This window comes from Saccopteryx bilineata, chromosome 12 (genome assembly GCF_036850765.1).
Source record: "Saccopteryx bilineata isolate mSacBil1 chromosome 12, mSacBil1_pri_phased_curated, whole genome shotgun sequence".
Lineage (NCBI taxonomy): Eukaryota > Metazoa > Chordata > Mammalia > Chiroptera > Emballonuridae > Saccopteryx > Saccopteryx bilineata.
Genome location: NC_089501.1, coordinates 31380268 through 31393981, shown reverse-complemented (window position 1 = coordinate 31393981; position 13714 = coordinate 31380268). Strand labels below are relative to the sequence as shown.

The following is a 13714-nucleotide window of genomic DNA, read 5'->3' as shown; positions in this document are numbered from 1 at the left end:
TCATGGGTAAATTTTACCAAATATTCAAAGAACTAACACCCGTCCTTCTCAAACAACTCCAAAATATTCAAGAGGAGGGAGACTCCCAAGCTCATTTTATAAAGATAGCATTATCCTGATTCCACAACCATATAAAGACACTACAAAGAAAAAAAATTATAGGACAATACCCTGATAAACAAAGACACCAAAATCCTCAACAAAATATTAACAAACCAAACCAGTAATATATTAAAAAGATCATACATCATAATCAAGCTGGCCTTATTCCTGAGATGTAAGATTGGTACAACATCCACAAATCAGTTAACATTATACACTACTAAAACTAAATGAAAAATAAAAATCATATGATCATATCAATAGATACAGAAAAAGCTTTTAAGCATCATTTATGATAAAAAAAACTCTCAGCAAAGTGGGTATAGAAGAAATATGCTCAAGGTAATAAAGGCTGTACATGACAAACCCACAGCCAACTTAATGGGCAAAACTAAATGCATTTTCCTTAAGATCAAGAACAAGACAGGGATTTCCACTTTCACATTAAGAACTCATTAAAAATAATAGGTTAGTTACAGCTGAAGAAAGAATTAGAAAAATAAAATAAAAAAAAACATGTCCAAAATGAAAAACAAAGAGGCCAGAGGTAAACAACAAGGGTAGAAATATTAAAATGTGAGAAAATAAAACTTTTTAAATATAGAAAATAACTCAGCAAATAACCCTTAAGAAAGCAGAAAGAAGCAATAAAGAACTGAAATTTCCTGGTAATAAAAATAGATAATAAGTGTGCATAAATACAGAAGATTTAAGCCAAAAATTATTTATTTAAAATATCTAGTCTACGGCCATACCACCCTGAACGCGCCCGATCTCGTCTAAAATATCTAATAAAATTGAAAGCCCTCTTGGGAAAACTATTTAAAAATAAAAACTGAAATGGCACAATAAACTAATAGCAAGAATAAAAAGTGAGACCAATAACTAAACAAGGTATTAAGGACAAAATCATTACATTTAAATAAAATAGATAAGACCTAGAAATACACAACTTACCAAAATTAAAAATAAAACTAGAAAATGTGAATAGCCCATAAAAATTAGTAGAAATAAAACTGTAACTGAAAACTTGCCCACTAAATATTCTAGAACCAGATAAATTTGTTTACAATTTTTAACAAATATTTAAGAAAAAAAATGTGGATTTATATAAATTCCCCCGAAGTGAAACCTTGATAAAGTTGTTAACAGAAAAGATAATTTTATATTAATCTTTTTCATCAACATAACTTCAAAATTCTAAAATTATCTGCAATCCAGAAATAAGGTAATAAATAAATTCTTTTACAAAAAGCATATCATGACTAAGTTGGGATTAGTCAGGATTTCAAGTTTGATTAGACATTTTAAAGTCAATCACCATCACAATAGAATAATAGAGAAAAGCCATGACAGACATCAGAATGAACATATGATAAATATTTACTCATTATAAAAATTCTTAGCCAATTAGGAATAAAAGGAAACTTCCAAATATTACAGAGAATATCATACTGTATGGTAGAATGTTGAAGCTTCTTTCCAAGACTGAAAAAATACAGTGTTACCCATTGTTACCTTTTTAAATATGTACTAATAATCTTAACCAGTACAATAAGATAAAGTTATCAATGTTGAAAAAGAAGATAGATAAATTGCCAATATTCTTGGATAGCATAATTACCCATAAAGAAATCAAAAGATTCTACAAAGTATTAGAATTCATAAGTGATTTTAACAAGGTTGCCACAACAAATCAATATACAATTAATTGTTTTACTATGTATCAGTAACAAAAAGTTAAAATTGAAATCGAAAAGACACCACATAGAATAGCATCAAAATACTAAATGCTTAGTAAAATATTTAGCAAGAAATGGGTAAGATGACCACAAAGCAAGCTAGAAGATATTACTGATAGAAGTTAACAAAGACCTAAATAAATAGTTATGCCATGTTCATGAATTGGAAGACCCAGGAAAGATGTCAATCTTCCCAAATTTGTATTAAAAGGGTGTTTGTTTTATAGAAGGAAATATTAAGTTAATTCTAAAATTTATATGGTAATGTAGAGAATCAAGAATGATGAAAACAATTCTGAAGAAGAAAATAGATTTACCAGGAAAATATGTGTACCATATATAACAATCAAATGTATCATAACATATAAAACATTTCATAAATTAATATATAAATGACTTGATTAGACACTTGACAAAGAGGATATTTACAAGGTCTATATACATGTGAAAAAGTGCTCAAACTCATTAGTAAAGAAGATAATGCAAATTAAAACTGCAATAAGTTATCACTACACACCTACCAGTAATGCTAATGTGTAAGGTTACTGAGGAAGTGAACTAGCATACATTGTTAGTAGAGTGTAAATTATTATAACCACTTTGAGCAATTTTGAATTTTCTACTAAAGTGGAACATAAACATTCCCTGTGACCCAGCAACTTATTCCAAGGTATACCCCCAACAAAAATATACACACATGTGTACAAAATGACAGGTACAAGAATACTCAGGCCAGCATTATTCGTAAGATTAAAAACTAAATGCAATCCAAATGTTTTTCCACAGTAGAAAGGGTGAACTAATTGTTGCACATTCAAAGTAAACATGATATAATAATAAAAATAAGCAAAATCCAGCCACGTGCAACAACTTAATGAGTCTCATGATATAATAGTTAAAAAATAGAGGAGGCATGATGGGATTTCAGAGGTGGCAGTAATGTAATCATGCTCTATTTCTTGGCTTGGGTAATGGCTACATAGAGGTTCACTTACAATAAGTGAACCATTCTATGTGGGGAATTTTCTGTATGTGCGCTATAGTTTAACATAGAAACTTAAGAATAAATTAAAAACTGGCTTTCTTAAATGTTTAAAGCACACAGCAGCATGATACACAAAATAGTTATAACTCTATGAAATAATTTAATTAACTTGATTAAATTATTACCAGTTGGTACACATCCTGTGCTTCCTATCTTCCATACACAGTTCTAAGCACTTCACAATAAAACTCATTTGATCTTCTCAACAGACTAATGAGACAGATACTACAAGCATCATCGTCTTGTGACTGAGTGAGGCCCAGAAGGATCAAGTCACTTGCTCAGGATCACAGAGCTGATGAGTGAGCCACAACAAAAGTAGTTCTGCCCTGTTCACCATCACACTGCCTCTCAGAGCAACACGTAAGTTTCAAATTTCAGATTCATCCATTGTAAATGCATTTACAAGGAAAGAATTGTTGTTCCTCTATCTATTCGAACCTCCTGTGTATTCATATCAAGTAAATTAACATTTGGAAACAGGTATTTTTATATTATAGATAAATAATTGAAAATGTATTTTTCTAACTCATGTTTAGAGTAAAGATAAAGTCTAAACATAATGTTTATTAAACATATAAAAACAATAAAAATGTAAAAAAGCTGGGGTTGAATGCCAATTCTACTAACTGTAACATCTACAAATCTCAATTTCCTTGCCATTTCAATGGGCATAACTTATCCTTTCCTAATAAGAATGTTCAAGAATGATGTGACTTGCCATTTGTGTTATGCACTAAGTAATTACATCTGAAAACAAATCCATCTGTGCAGTCAGTAAATCCCAGAAATTCAGAAAGGAAAGGTACTTCACTTGAGGTGTACATTTTAGAGACCTGGAAGTAAAAGGTACTAGATAACTGGGCGAAACGATTACTCTTTGCAAAACCAGCCTCTGGAACCTGAACGCAGGGCTTTAGCGCACAAGTGCAGTACTCCTTGAAAACTGTTTGAGCCTCTTTATTTTCTTCCTGTTTTTCCTTCTCTATCTCCATGTAAAATATATAAACTGAATTTAAAAAATTTATATAGTATTGTGGTCATTTAATTCAATAATGCATTTGATTTGCATCATAAGAGACATTTTACATAGGCTATGTTCTCGAACTCGCTGATTTTTTTTTACATGAATGCCACCTAAAAAGCTTTGATATACATTTGTCTTCAGGTCTAAGAGGAACCTGGCCCTCAGTCTCTCTCTTATGCACCACACACGGGCACCAGAGGGCTACATATTAATGAAAAAGAGAACAATGTTTATAAATTATTTTATTTATAAGCCATCTCATCACTTGTAAATGACTAATCATTTTTTAATAATTAAAAGAAATTTATAAAGAAAAGTTTAGAATGTTAGTTCTGGTCATTCAAAACTTCTAACACCGAGGTTTTTATCTGTTTTATGTTTATCTCTTTTATTTTAATTGAAAGATTATTCTTTACTCCAAACACAATAATAAAGATCTAGAAAAGTAGAAAATAAAAATTGCTAGATAACTAAAAGGACTAATACATTTTCCAAACTAAAAACCAAATTGGAAAGAGTTTTCATTTAACTGAGAAAGCAAGAAGACTAGCGGCGGCCTGACCTGTGGTGGCGCAGTGGATAAAGCGTCGACCTGGAAATGCTGAGGTCGCCGGTTCAAAACCCTGGGCTTGCCTGGTCAAGGCACATATGGGAGTTGATGCTTCCAGCTCCTCCCCCCTTCTCTCTCTCTGTCTCTCTCTCCTTTCTGTCTCTCTCTCTCCCTCTCTCTCTCTCTCCTCTCTAAAAAATGAATAAATAAAAATTAAAATTAAAAAAAAAAAGAAGACTAGCGGCAAAGACATGGAAAAATGCTACATTTCAATCACATGGAAAACACTTTTTTTCTAAAATGTAATGACCTTTTCTAAATCGAGGCATTCTTCAGACCTGTGGATTACTGCAGCATCTCCTTTTATGAAAATGCGTCTACACTTTTGTGAATGACTGAGTTCTTTCATCTGACTGGACACAGCTGGCAAGGGGCATAATGAGAAGGGGAAATGAAAGTCTTTTATTTTTCCCTCCTGGAAAACCAAGAAATGTACAAATCATATTCAGACCGAAGCATCAGTTGCTGCTATTACCACACAACTACACTTCTTGATCCAAGTAGTGTTTCTTACTGTTTTGTGAATAACTTAAAGTATAGAACATATTAATCTTGAAAGTCTAAAAAGTGTAGTTCTCCTGAACACTATTCAGATAATTTAAAATTTTGCATCTTTAATTAATTTTAAAAAATCCAACCAAACTAATTCTTTTTTTTTTAATAAATCTTTTTATTTTATTTTATTTATTCATTTTTTTTTAGAGAGGAGAGAGAAATGGAGAGAGAGAGGAGAGAGAGACAGAGAGAGAAGGTGGGGAGGAGCTGGAAGCATCAACTCCCATATGTGCCTTGACCAGGCAAGCCCAGGGTTTCGAACCGGCAACCTCAGCATTTCCAGGTCGACACTTTATCCACTGCGCCACCACAGGTCAGGCCAAACTAATTCTTAAACAGTAAATTTAGTTAAAATGTTCAAACCAGTATGGTATGTACATTCAGTTTGTAGGAAAGATCCCAACTATTAGTTGGGCATGCAACAGACCTGAAGTTTTCTTGGACACATACCATAACTCTAAAGAACTCTGACCTTGACTGAGCTGCTCATTTTGTACATTAGGAAACCGGTGTACCGAGTGATGACTGGCCCAACGTTACGCAAGCCGAAGTGATGGGCTGTCCATCTCCTTCCTTCCAGGACTCTTCTGTTCAGGTCAAGCTATGCTCACTAACCATGTCCGAGGCACATGAAAGGATTTCAGTTGGATTGAAGGGAGAAGCAAATGAACTCAATCCAAAATAGAACTCTTCCTTCTTTTACTTTCTAATTTTTCTCTCAACTTTAAATATCACACAATAATAAATAAATATCAGTCATTTTCTCCTTTGTATATGTAATGATTTCATGGGAGAAGAGTTAAAAAATCCTAAAGTGTATGTATGTGTGTATATATATATATATATATATATATATATATATGCATATTGTTGAAAGGAAGTCTTTTCCCATCTCATACTCAAAGTTCTCTGCCCAAAGGTAAGGTTTTTATTTGAATTTCCAGACATTTTCTCAGTGTGTGTGAATGTGTATATGCTGCTATACAAATGTTACTGCTGGGTTTTTTTTCACTTAATACATCTTGAAAATCATTTCAGATTTGTGCATGTATATCTATAATTTTTCTAAATAACTGTATGGTGGTATATTGTGTAGATAAAAATAATATATTCAATAATTCACCTATTATTGGGTTCAGGTAGTTTCTGATTTTTGATATTATAAACAGTGCAAAAATAAACATAACTTGATATGTTCTTAAGACTAAAATTTACTAGGGTCAAACAGTATGCAAAACATTAAACATTTGGGATCTTTTAGATATCAAATTTTGACCCATTCAGGTATGTTAACTTCCTCATGTCTACACCTGGACCCATGGAGACACCCATCACACCTAACCCTGGACTCTACCTCTACCACTCACCCTTCAGTATATTTAAGTCATGCATAAATTCCTTTTGTCAACAGAATCTTATTTTCTGGATCTGAAGTAGTAGGCAGGTCAAGATGATTTTCATCGTGTAGAAATGGTAGTTCATGTACTTCTTATTTATAAATCAATTACAACAATGTAAAACAAAAAGGATATTACTCACCCCATTAAAATTAATAAAAATTTATGTATATATATATATAAAAAGGATATTACTAAGAATATGATTTGAGCAGGACTTTTAATAAAAAAATTTTATGCAAATTCACCAACCTCTAGAGAGGGAAAACTAAAACATTACTCCCAATTTCACAGAAGGAAACTCCATCAAAATCCCATTATCTTTCTTAAATCTTTTCATCTTCTCTTTACATATGAAAAAGAGAGAGAGAGAAAAAAATGGAGAGAGAAAGGAAGGAAGAAAGGCAAGCAGGAAGGAAGGAAAGAAAGAAGGAAGGAAGGGTAAGTGGATGACAAACTTTCTTTAGTGGTATATTGCCTAAGGCTATTATTTTTATACTTCTATACTATGTGCAAATGAGTGCATAAAGCATCCAAGAAAGAATTTAACTTTTCAAATATTGGGGTATTTATACATTAGCATATTAAGAATTACACATTGCTTAATTGACTTCTGTGTGTGTTCTGTTATATTATTGTTAAGTTTACCCAAAAATACAAATCATGTACTCTATACGCCATGAATGAGCTGTTCCATGTAAAGCCTCATCCAGGGGAGATACCAGCAGAAACACTCTGGCCTAGGTAGAAACCCACCAATGTCTGGATTTAGGTCACTGAACTGCATAAAACCCCACCACTAGGACAAGGCAGCAACTCTGTTCCACTGGGCTAGGGTCTCAGAGCAGATTCTCAACGGATGACAAAGGGACTGAAATTTTTTTCTTTTGAGGATTCCTATCAACACGTTTTTAATTATTCTCTAAAGACATCAGAATTGAAGTTGAGGAAATCTAGGACAGTTACTGGCACTTAGGAAGAAGAAGACACTGTGTAACACTCAAGTCCTCAGGAAGAAGGAACACAGAGCATGTCCCTTTACTGCCTGAAGGAAGCGCCCCACCCCGAAGAAGCACATCAGCCTCACAGGAGAGAAATGAGGCAAGAATAGGTAACCTTCGGTGAGGAACAACTGTTCTGGGGAGAAATTCCCCAAAACCCAGAGCCTTACTTTGTTTTTGTTTTGTTTTGTTTTGTTTTGGAAATGAGAGTATCTTGGAGGTTAAATTATGTAAATGTGAACAGCTAAGTACAGGTAAACTCTATAGGAAAGTGTGGACATAAAGGATGGGAGGGGCAGCAGGAATAAAAAGGACAAGGCTAATTATGTCAACATTAGTCTTGCAAGGGTAAAGCACAGAAATTAGAAACGGAAAGGCATCTTAGAGCAGTATTGATACTAAAGATGAGGGACCTGAGGGTTCCAAAGTTTAAGAAATTTGCCTTAATTCACAAGGCCATCTCTGAAGGCTCTAAGCCACCACGTGAGGGTCCCTGACCTTGAATATTATATCCAAGGACACCGCACTGCATCAACGTTCAGACCCATCACAGCTTGTGAACCTTCCTAGCTTGTACCCAATGGTTGCTGGCATTCGGGGCTGCTGTCAAAAGTTCTTGAAGGGCGCCTGCTTTCTACGACTCCTAGTGGTTTCAAGTTCAAGTGATGGTGGTGGCGACACCAACACAGTGATTTAATGCACCATGCCAGGCTGTGCAATATCTTAATCATCGAGAAACCTTTTGCTCTCTTTAACATTGTATTTGTCAAGGACACCATTACAAATAATGTTATTTCAAGAATATTGAAATAATAACAAAGAAGAACAATGCCTTTAACTGGTCATAGTAAAGATCACAATAATAGAAATAAATATATAGATAAAAAAATTTATTTTTCTTGAATTTTAATTTGTATAAAGTGGCCTTTTATGCTTCATTTTTTCCTTTGTCACCGCCTCCCTCCCAAATTCTTCTTTCTTCCTCCATTTCTCTGCACTGACCCTACCATTTGTTTATACATTTAGCCAGAATATAAGTCTCCTGAAATCACAAATCATTGTTTACCCCTCTATTTTATTCATTTCACCTCAATAGGCATAGCACTCAACATGCTGAGAACATGCAGTAATGTTTTTTGAATAAAGGTTTGACACTTTCACATTTATTTATACATGAAATTTTTTAAAAACTACAAATTAAAAGTAAGAATGCTATATAAGAAGATTGTTGGAAATAACCCAGGGCAACCTGTTTCTTTTACAGGTGATGAAACTGAGGTCAAAAGTAAGCAAGTGGCTCAGTCCCCCAACTAGTTATAGCCTGAATGAGAATGCCCACCTTGTTCCCTGTCACCTGCCCTTTTTAGTGTCCACGAGAATGCCCACCTTGTTCCCTGTCACCTTTATACTGTCCCAAGAATCATGTAGAATGGCATTCTACATGATTCTTGGGACAGTATAAATGACTTGATGATACAGTAGAATTTTGACACTTTTCTCTCTCTGTATTTAAATCTCTAATAATACTGAGTTCATAGTAGATATTCAGTCAGTTAGTTTGGGTTTCTCATCCTTTTTTTTTCCTTCTCTCCCCCAAATTTCTATATCAAGCACTTAAAGAATGCTAATTTACCAAGCACACAACATCTCAAGAATCAAAGTTAGCATGTTGCCAAAGCCTCCTTGGATGCTTGTAGAAGTTATTGGTGCTGACCCCCATGCTCCCACGTGAATGATGGAAGAACTCAAGTGCATTGACAGGTGAGATGGGGATACCACCATGGGGAGGCACTGATAGAGAAAGTCTCATCACTATTCTCCTGGAAGAGGGATTCCGTCTTGACTATAGACTTCTTTGGGATAGATGAGCTAAGTCCTAGGGTAGTGGATTCTTTGGAGAAGAATTTCTGTACATTGAGGGTTTCCTAATAAGTTATTCCTCAAAATTCATTGTGAGTTGAATCACTTAGAATACCTGTTAGCTTTTACATTTAGCTGTTCTGAAGTCCACCCTGATTCTTAATTCTGACAGTAGTCTCTAATGTAATAAAGTCCTTTCAGTCTTGCTTGGAATTAATTTACCATTTAATAAATTTCTTCTAACACCATATTCTATGAATCAACAAGCAGCTCCCCCTGTGATTTGAGCTGGGCTAAGAACAAATCAGATCATGGAAGATTAATTACTAGGCAGAGGCATTCTTCAGACGCTACATTTCCACTTTGAGAAAACTTGATCATGATACTTTTGCATCAGTTTGGAGTAAGATGTCTTTTGGCTGAAAATAACACAAGTCAACATTGGGAATGTCCTCCTCCGTGCCATTGATGTGTTGATTTCTAGATTATATTTTAGGTTGGACTAAAACATAAAGCATTTTTCAAAGACAGTTGAAAATGCCGTATTTGAAAATTATTTCAATAATTTACAATATATGAAGGGTAGTAAATTCCCAGCAAACATTTTAACTAGATGTTTATTGAGAATTGACAGTGGCTAGCTTTGTGCTGAACACCATTTAAGGCATTAAAAGATGTACTGGTACAATTATTTTCCCTAAATTGATGTCTGTTCCTGATACAGCTTGAATTTTTTACCCTTGCCCTAAGTAACTTAATTCAAAAAAAGAGTTTTTCTCAGCTAATTTGTTGACCTATAATCACCACTAATTTTTTTCTCATGTTGCTCAACTGAGTCAGTACACTCTGAAATGGGACAGCTTACAGTGTCAGGTAAAAATCTTTGTAAAGAGGATACAGGCTTTGGAATTGCAACTCTGGGCTTCTTCTACTTGAGACAAAAAGCAACTTCATTTAATTAGAGAAAATGTCATTCAAGACTTAACTACTGACACCCATCTTTGTTTCCCCAGCCAGTAATAAAAGATAAAGCAGAGGAAATGGAGGAGCTGCAGTTAGGCATTCGCAACACACAAAGTCCTTGTTTTCCCACTAGGCGCTGCAGAAGAGCAATTGTCCATTCACAGCACATCCTCTGCATTTCAGAGCTAATATTTTTGCAATTCTTAATTTGGTATTTTACAGTTTTATGCAGTTAATTTTGTTAACCCTTTGAAACGCCCTATGCATCTGATACCTTGCTGAATATTACTGCTAACATGACCCAGTTTTTTTAAATTACTACTCCTCAATATAGAGAATAGAAACCTTAAAAAAAAAAATCAAATGAGAATTTTGGAAACAGAGTAATGGTTCTACATAATCCTGTCTTACTTGCTGTTGCATAACTTTGAGAAGCGTAATAAGGAAATCCATGTTAACCATATATTACTTGAATTACTTTTACAAAAATGGACTATGGAAAGGAATACTTTTGGCAGGGGTCCGCCTCAACACATAATAATAATGTGCCGTTGAAAACAAGATTAGCCCTGTGTCTCACTGCCCTGCTTCCTGCAGCATTTAGTGTGCTTACTGTATATGAATGCATATGCCTGCCTTCCGGTGCAGAGATTTACTCCAACATTTTAATACTCAGTCTGGACGCAGCCCATAAATCTATAGATGATTCATTAGTCCCCAGGCTCAATCACTTAAGTCCCTAATTAAATATCTCACTGTAACTATTTAACTATTGTTATTTTCTAAAAAAAAAAAAAAAAAAAAAAAAAAAAAGATAATCAGCAAATTTGCAGTGCTAATAAAGAAGTTTATATTTCCCTTTCTAAATAATAAGATCTAAATCATCGATCATGTAACTCTGTGCCTGCATCTACCCTATTGACTTAGACATCCAGAACATTTTTTTAAAATGCAACAAGGTGGTGAAGTGCATTTTCCTCAAGAATTCCTCTTTCTGACACACCTTGTATAGATCTTTTCTACTTTCAGTCTCATTACCAGTTTTTTCCTCTCTTCCTACTAATTTTTTTCATCTGTAAGTCTGCTATCAACCAACATGACAAACTCAAGGAAAACACTGCTTTTTTTTTTTTCCTGGTTCAGCAGCCTCCACTAATCTCTTTACCGATATTTTCCAGTCCTGTCCCACCAAAAGGAAAAATGACCCAACTCAAAGATTTACATTGGAAAGAAATTTTGCATTCATTAAAAAAGAAAAGAAAAGAAAGCAGCTCTCTTCAGTGGGGACTCAAAGTACAGAGAAAATGCCTGAGTCTCTCATGAGGCTGGTTGAAATGAAACAGTTAATTCAGGGTAAGTGATAATGTTTAGTCAGTTCGCCTAGAAAAAGGAAGGAAATTCAAAAGCTGATTGCTGTAGTAACAATCACAGAGCAAAAAAAATTATATCTATGTACAGGTTCCTTTTAAATAAAACTCCTGCCATCTCTCTGTGATTCTGTTCTCTCAAGAAAAATGAGCGTGCCGCTTAAATTTGTTGTACCTACCTCAACCATTAAACAAGACATTTAACCATAGTGGCAGTTCTGTGACCTTTGAATGCCGTGAAATCTCTGAGCGGTGCTGCTTGTTCATGAAGACTTGTGCTGCAGGATCCAGCAACTTCATCCAGGATTAGGAATATAATTAAGTAAAAAAAAAAAAGAAAGGAAAGAAAGAAAAAAAAAGAAGAAGAAACACGTCAAGCACACAGAGAGATCGAGAGAAAAGGAAGGTGGAAGGAGAGATTCTCTCCGAGTGAGGACACTTCTCCCAGACCAGTGCTGGGACAGAGCCGAGCCTGCTGCAGTGCCCAGACCCACCGACTGGCTGGGGGAGCAGGCAGCCGGCCTGCTAGGCTGGGAGGTGCTGTCAGTTGCCACAGGCAAGGAAAGGCAGAGACCAATCGGCTTCAACTCTGGCAGCTTACTGGAGTGGAGCCTTTCTGTTTATGTTTCCTCATTTCAAGAGTGACGTCAAAGGGTTTAGTTTTTCCTCTGCATGTGCTATTAATTTTAAAGTACTGTACTATGGGAAGAATGTGTGTGTGCCTGTGGTTAGCCTGGGCACCCCACTCTCAAGAGAGAACCCGAGAAACATTTTCTATATTTAGGAACACATTTTAAAAAATTTAAAACACCTTGTAATGAGGTGTATCAAAAACAACAACAACAAAAAGACCAAAAAACCCTGAGCCAAACAATAGCAGCAAGATTTATATTTTTTCCCCAAATGTGAGTGTATGTATAAATGCCCACTTCACAGCTGTTGCTTATTTCTGAACTAATTGATTTTTACCCTTACCTAAAAAGGAGTTGTTCCTTAATCTTTATAAGCCACGGAGGCAGAATTGCGCAAATGAGCCGATGAACAATATTATGTGCGGTGAAAATAGAAATCATATTTATGCTGCTGCTGATCCCTGCTTGTCTGTCCCTCCTCCGGTTTCTGTGGTGAAGCATCAGGATTATTCATGCTAGGGAGATCCCTCCTGCACCCTCTCCAGGGATCATTTGGAAGGCAGGGCACAATGATGCCGTACAGGCTGGCCTCGGGTATCAGCATGTTCTCCTAAACTGTGTGAAGGTATAGTTATTTAGGGATACTTTTTCTATCAGGGGCCCCACCTTACCCCTGTCTTTCTCTTCCCTTTCTGGAAAAGCTTGGTGGTGGCCATCTGTTGTTTCTGCCTCCCCCATAGCCTCTCCCTTCTACCCCACTCCACACACACACACACACACAATTCTGCTAACAGAACCTCTTGTTTTTTTTTAGTTTGGAAACTTCCCTTCCTCTATCTATGGATTGCATAGCCTTCTCCACAATCTCCTACCTCCCACAACAAAACTGTGACAGGCATGTGACCCAGACCAGCCAATCTGATTTCTCTGTTGCTGTAGCTACAAAATGTTTTAGGGGTAGGCACAACACTCAAGAAAGCCAGAGTTCTTTTTCTAATATTAATACTGATTCTTGGAGAAAGAAGTTATTTATATCTCTCTAAGATCTTATGTGCTAGGGTTAAGCAAGGCTGTAATTGTGGGAGTTCATCTTGGGATGGTGAAAATACAGCAATGAACAAAAACAGATAGTATCTTCATTTATGTAATTTATATTTTGGATAAGGGAAGACAGGTAATAGAAGTACGCAAATGTGTAATATCAGTTGGCAATAAGGGCTTCAAAATTAAAAAGGGCACAGAGTGGAGTGTGTTTGTGTGTGTGTGTGTTTGCTGTTTTAAGTATAATGATGGGAGAAGCACTCTGATACAGCAGCTTTGAGCAAAGGCCTAAATGGAGTGAGGAAGTTGGTCATGAGTGTCTCTGCTTCCAGAGAGAGTAGCTTAAGGGGCTAAGAAAGGTGGATGGTTAGT

The 13714-nt window shown here is 35.4% G+C and overlaps 1 protein-coding gene across 1 annotated transcript in view; it reads right to left on the bottom strand.

Moving 5' to 3' along the window:
- PDE7B (phosphodiesterase 7B) overlaps positions 1 to 12257 on the bottom strand; it is a 336495-nt gene extending 324238 nt beyond the window's left edge. Inside the window, exons 1-2 of the mRNA XM_066248440.1 lie at positions 12164 to 12257; positions 11849 to 11963 (exon numbers count right to left, since the gene is read on the bottom strand). Of these exons, the coding sequence (XP_066104537.1) occupies positions 11849 to 11869 (21 nt within the window). The 5' untranslated portion in view covers positions 11870 to 11963; positions 12164 to 12257. The remainder of the gene's footprint in view (positions 1 to 11848; positions 11964 to 12163) is intronic.
- Positions 12258 to 13714: the final 1457 nt, after the last annotated feature.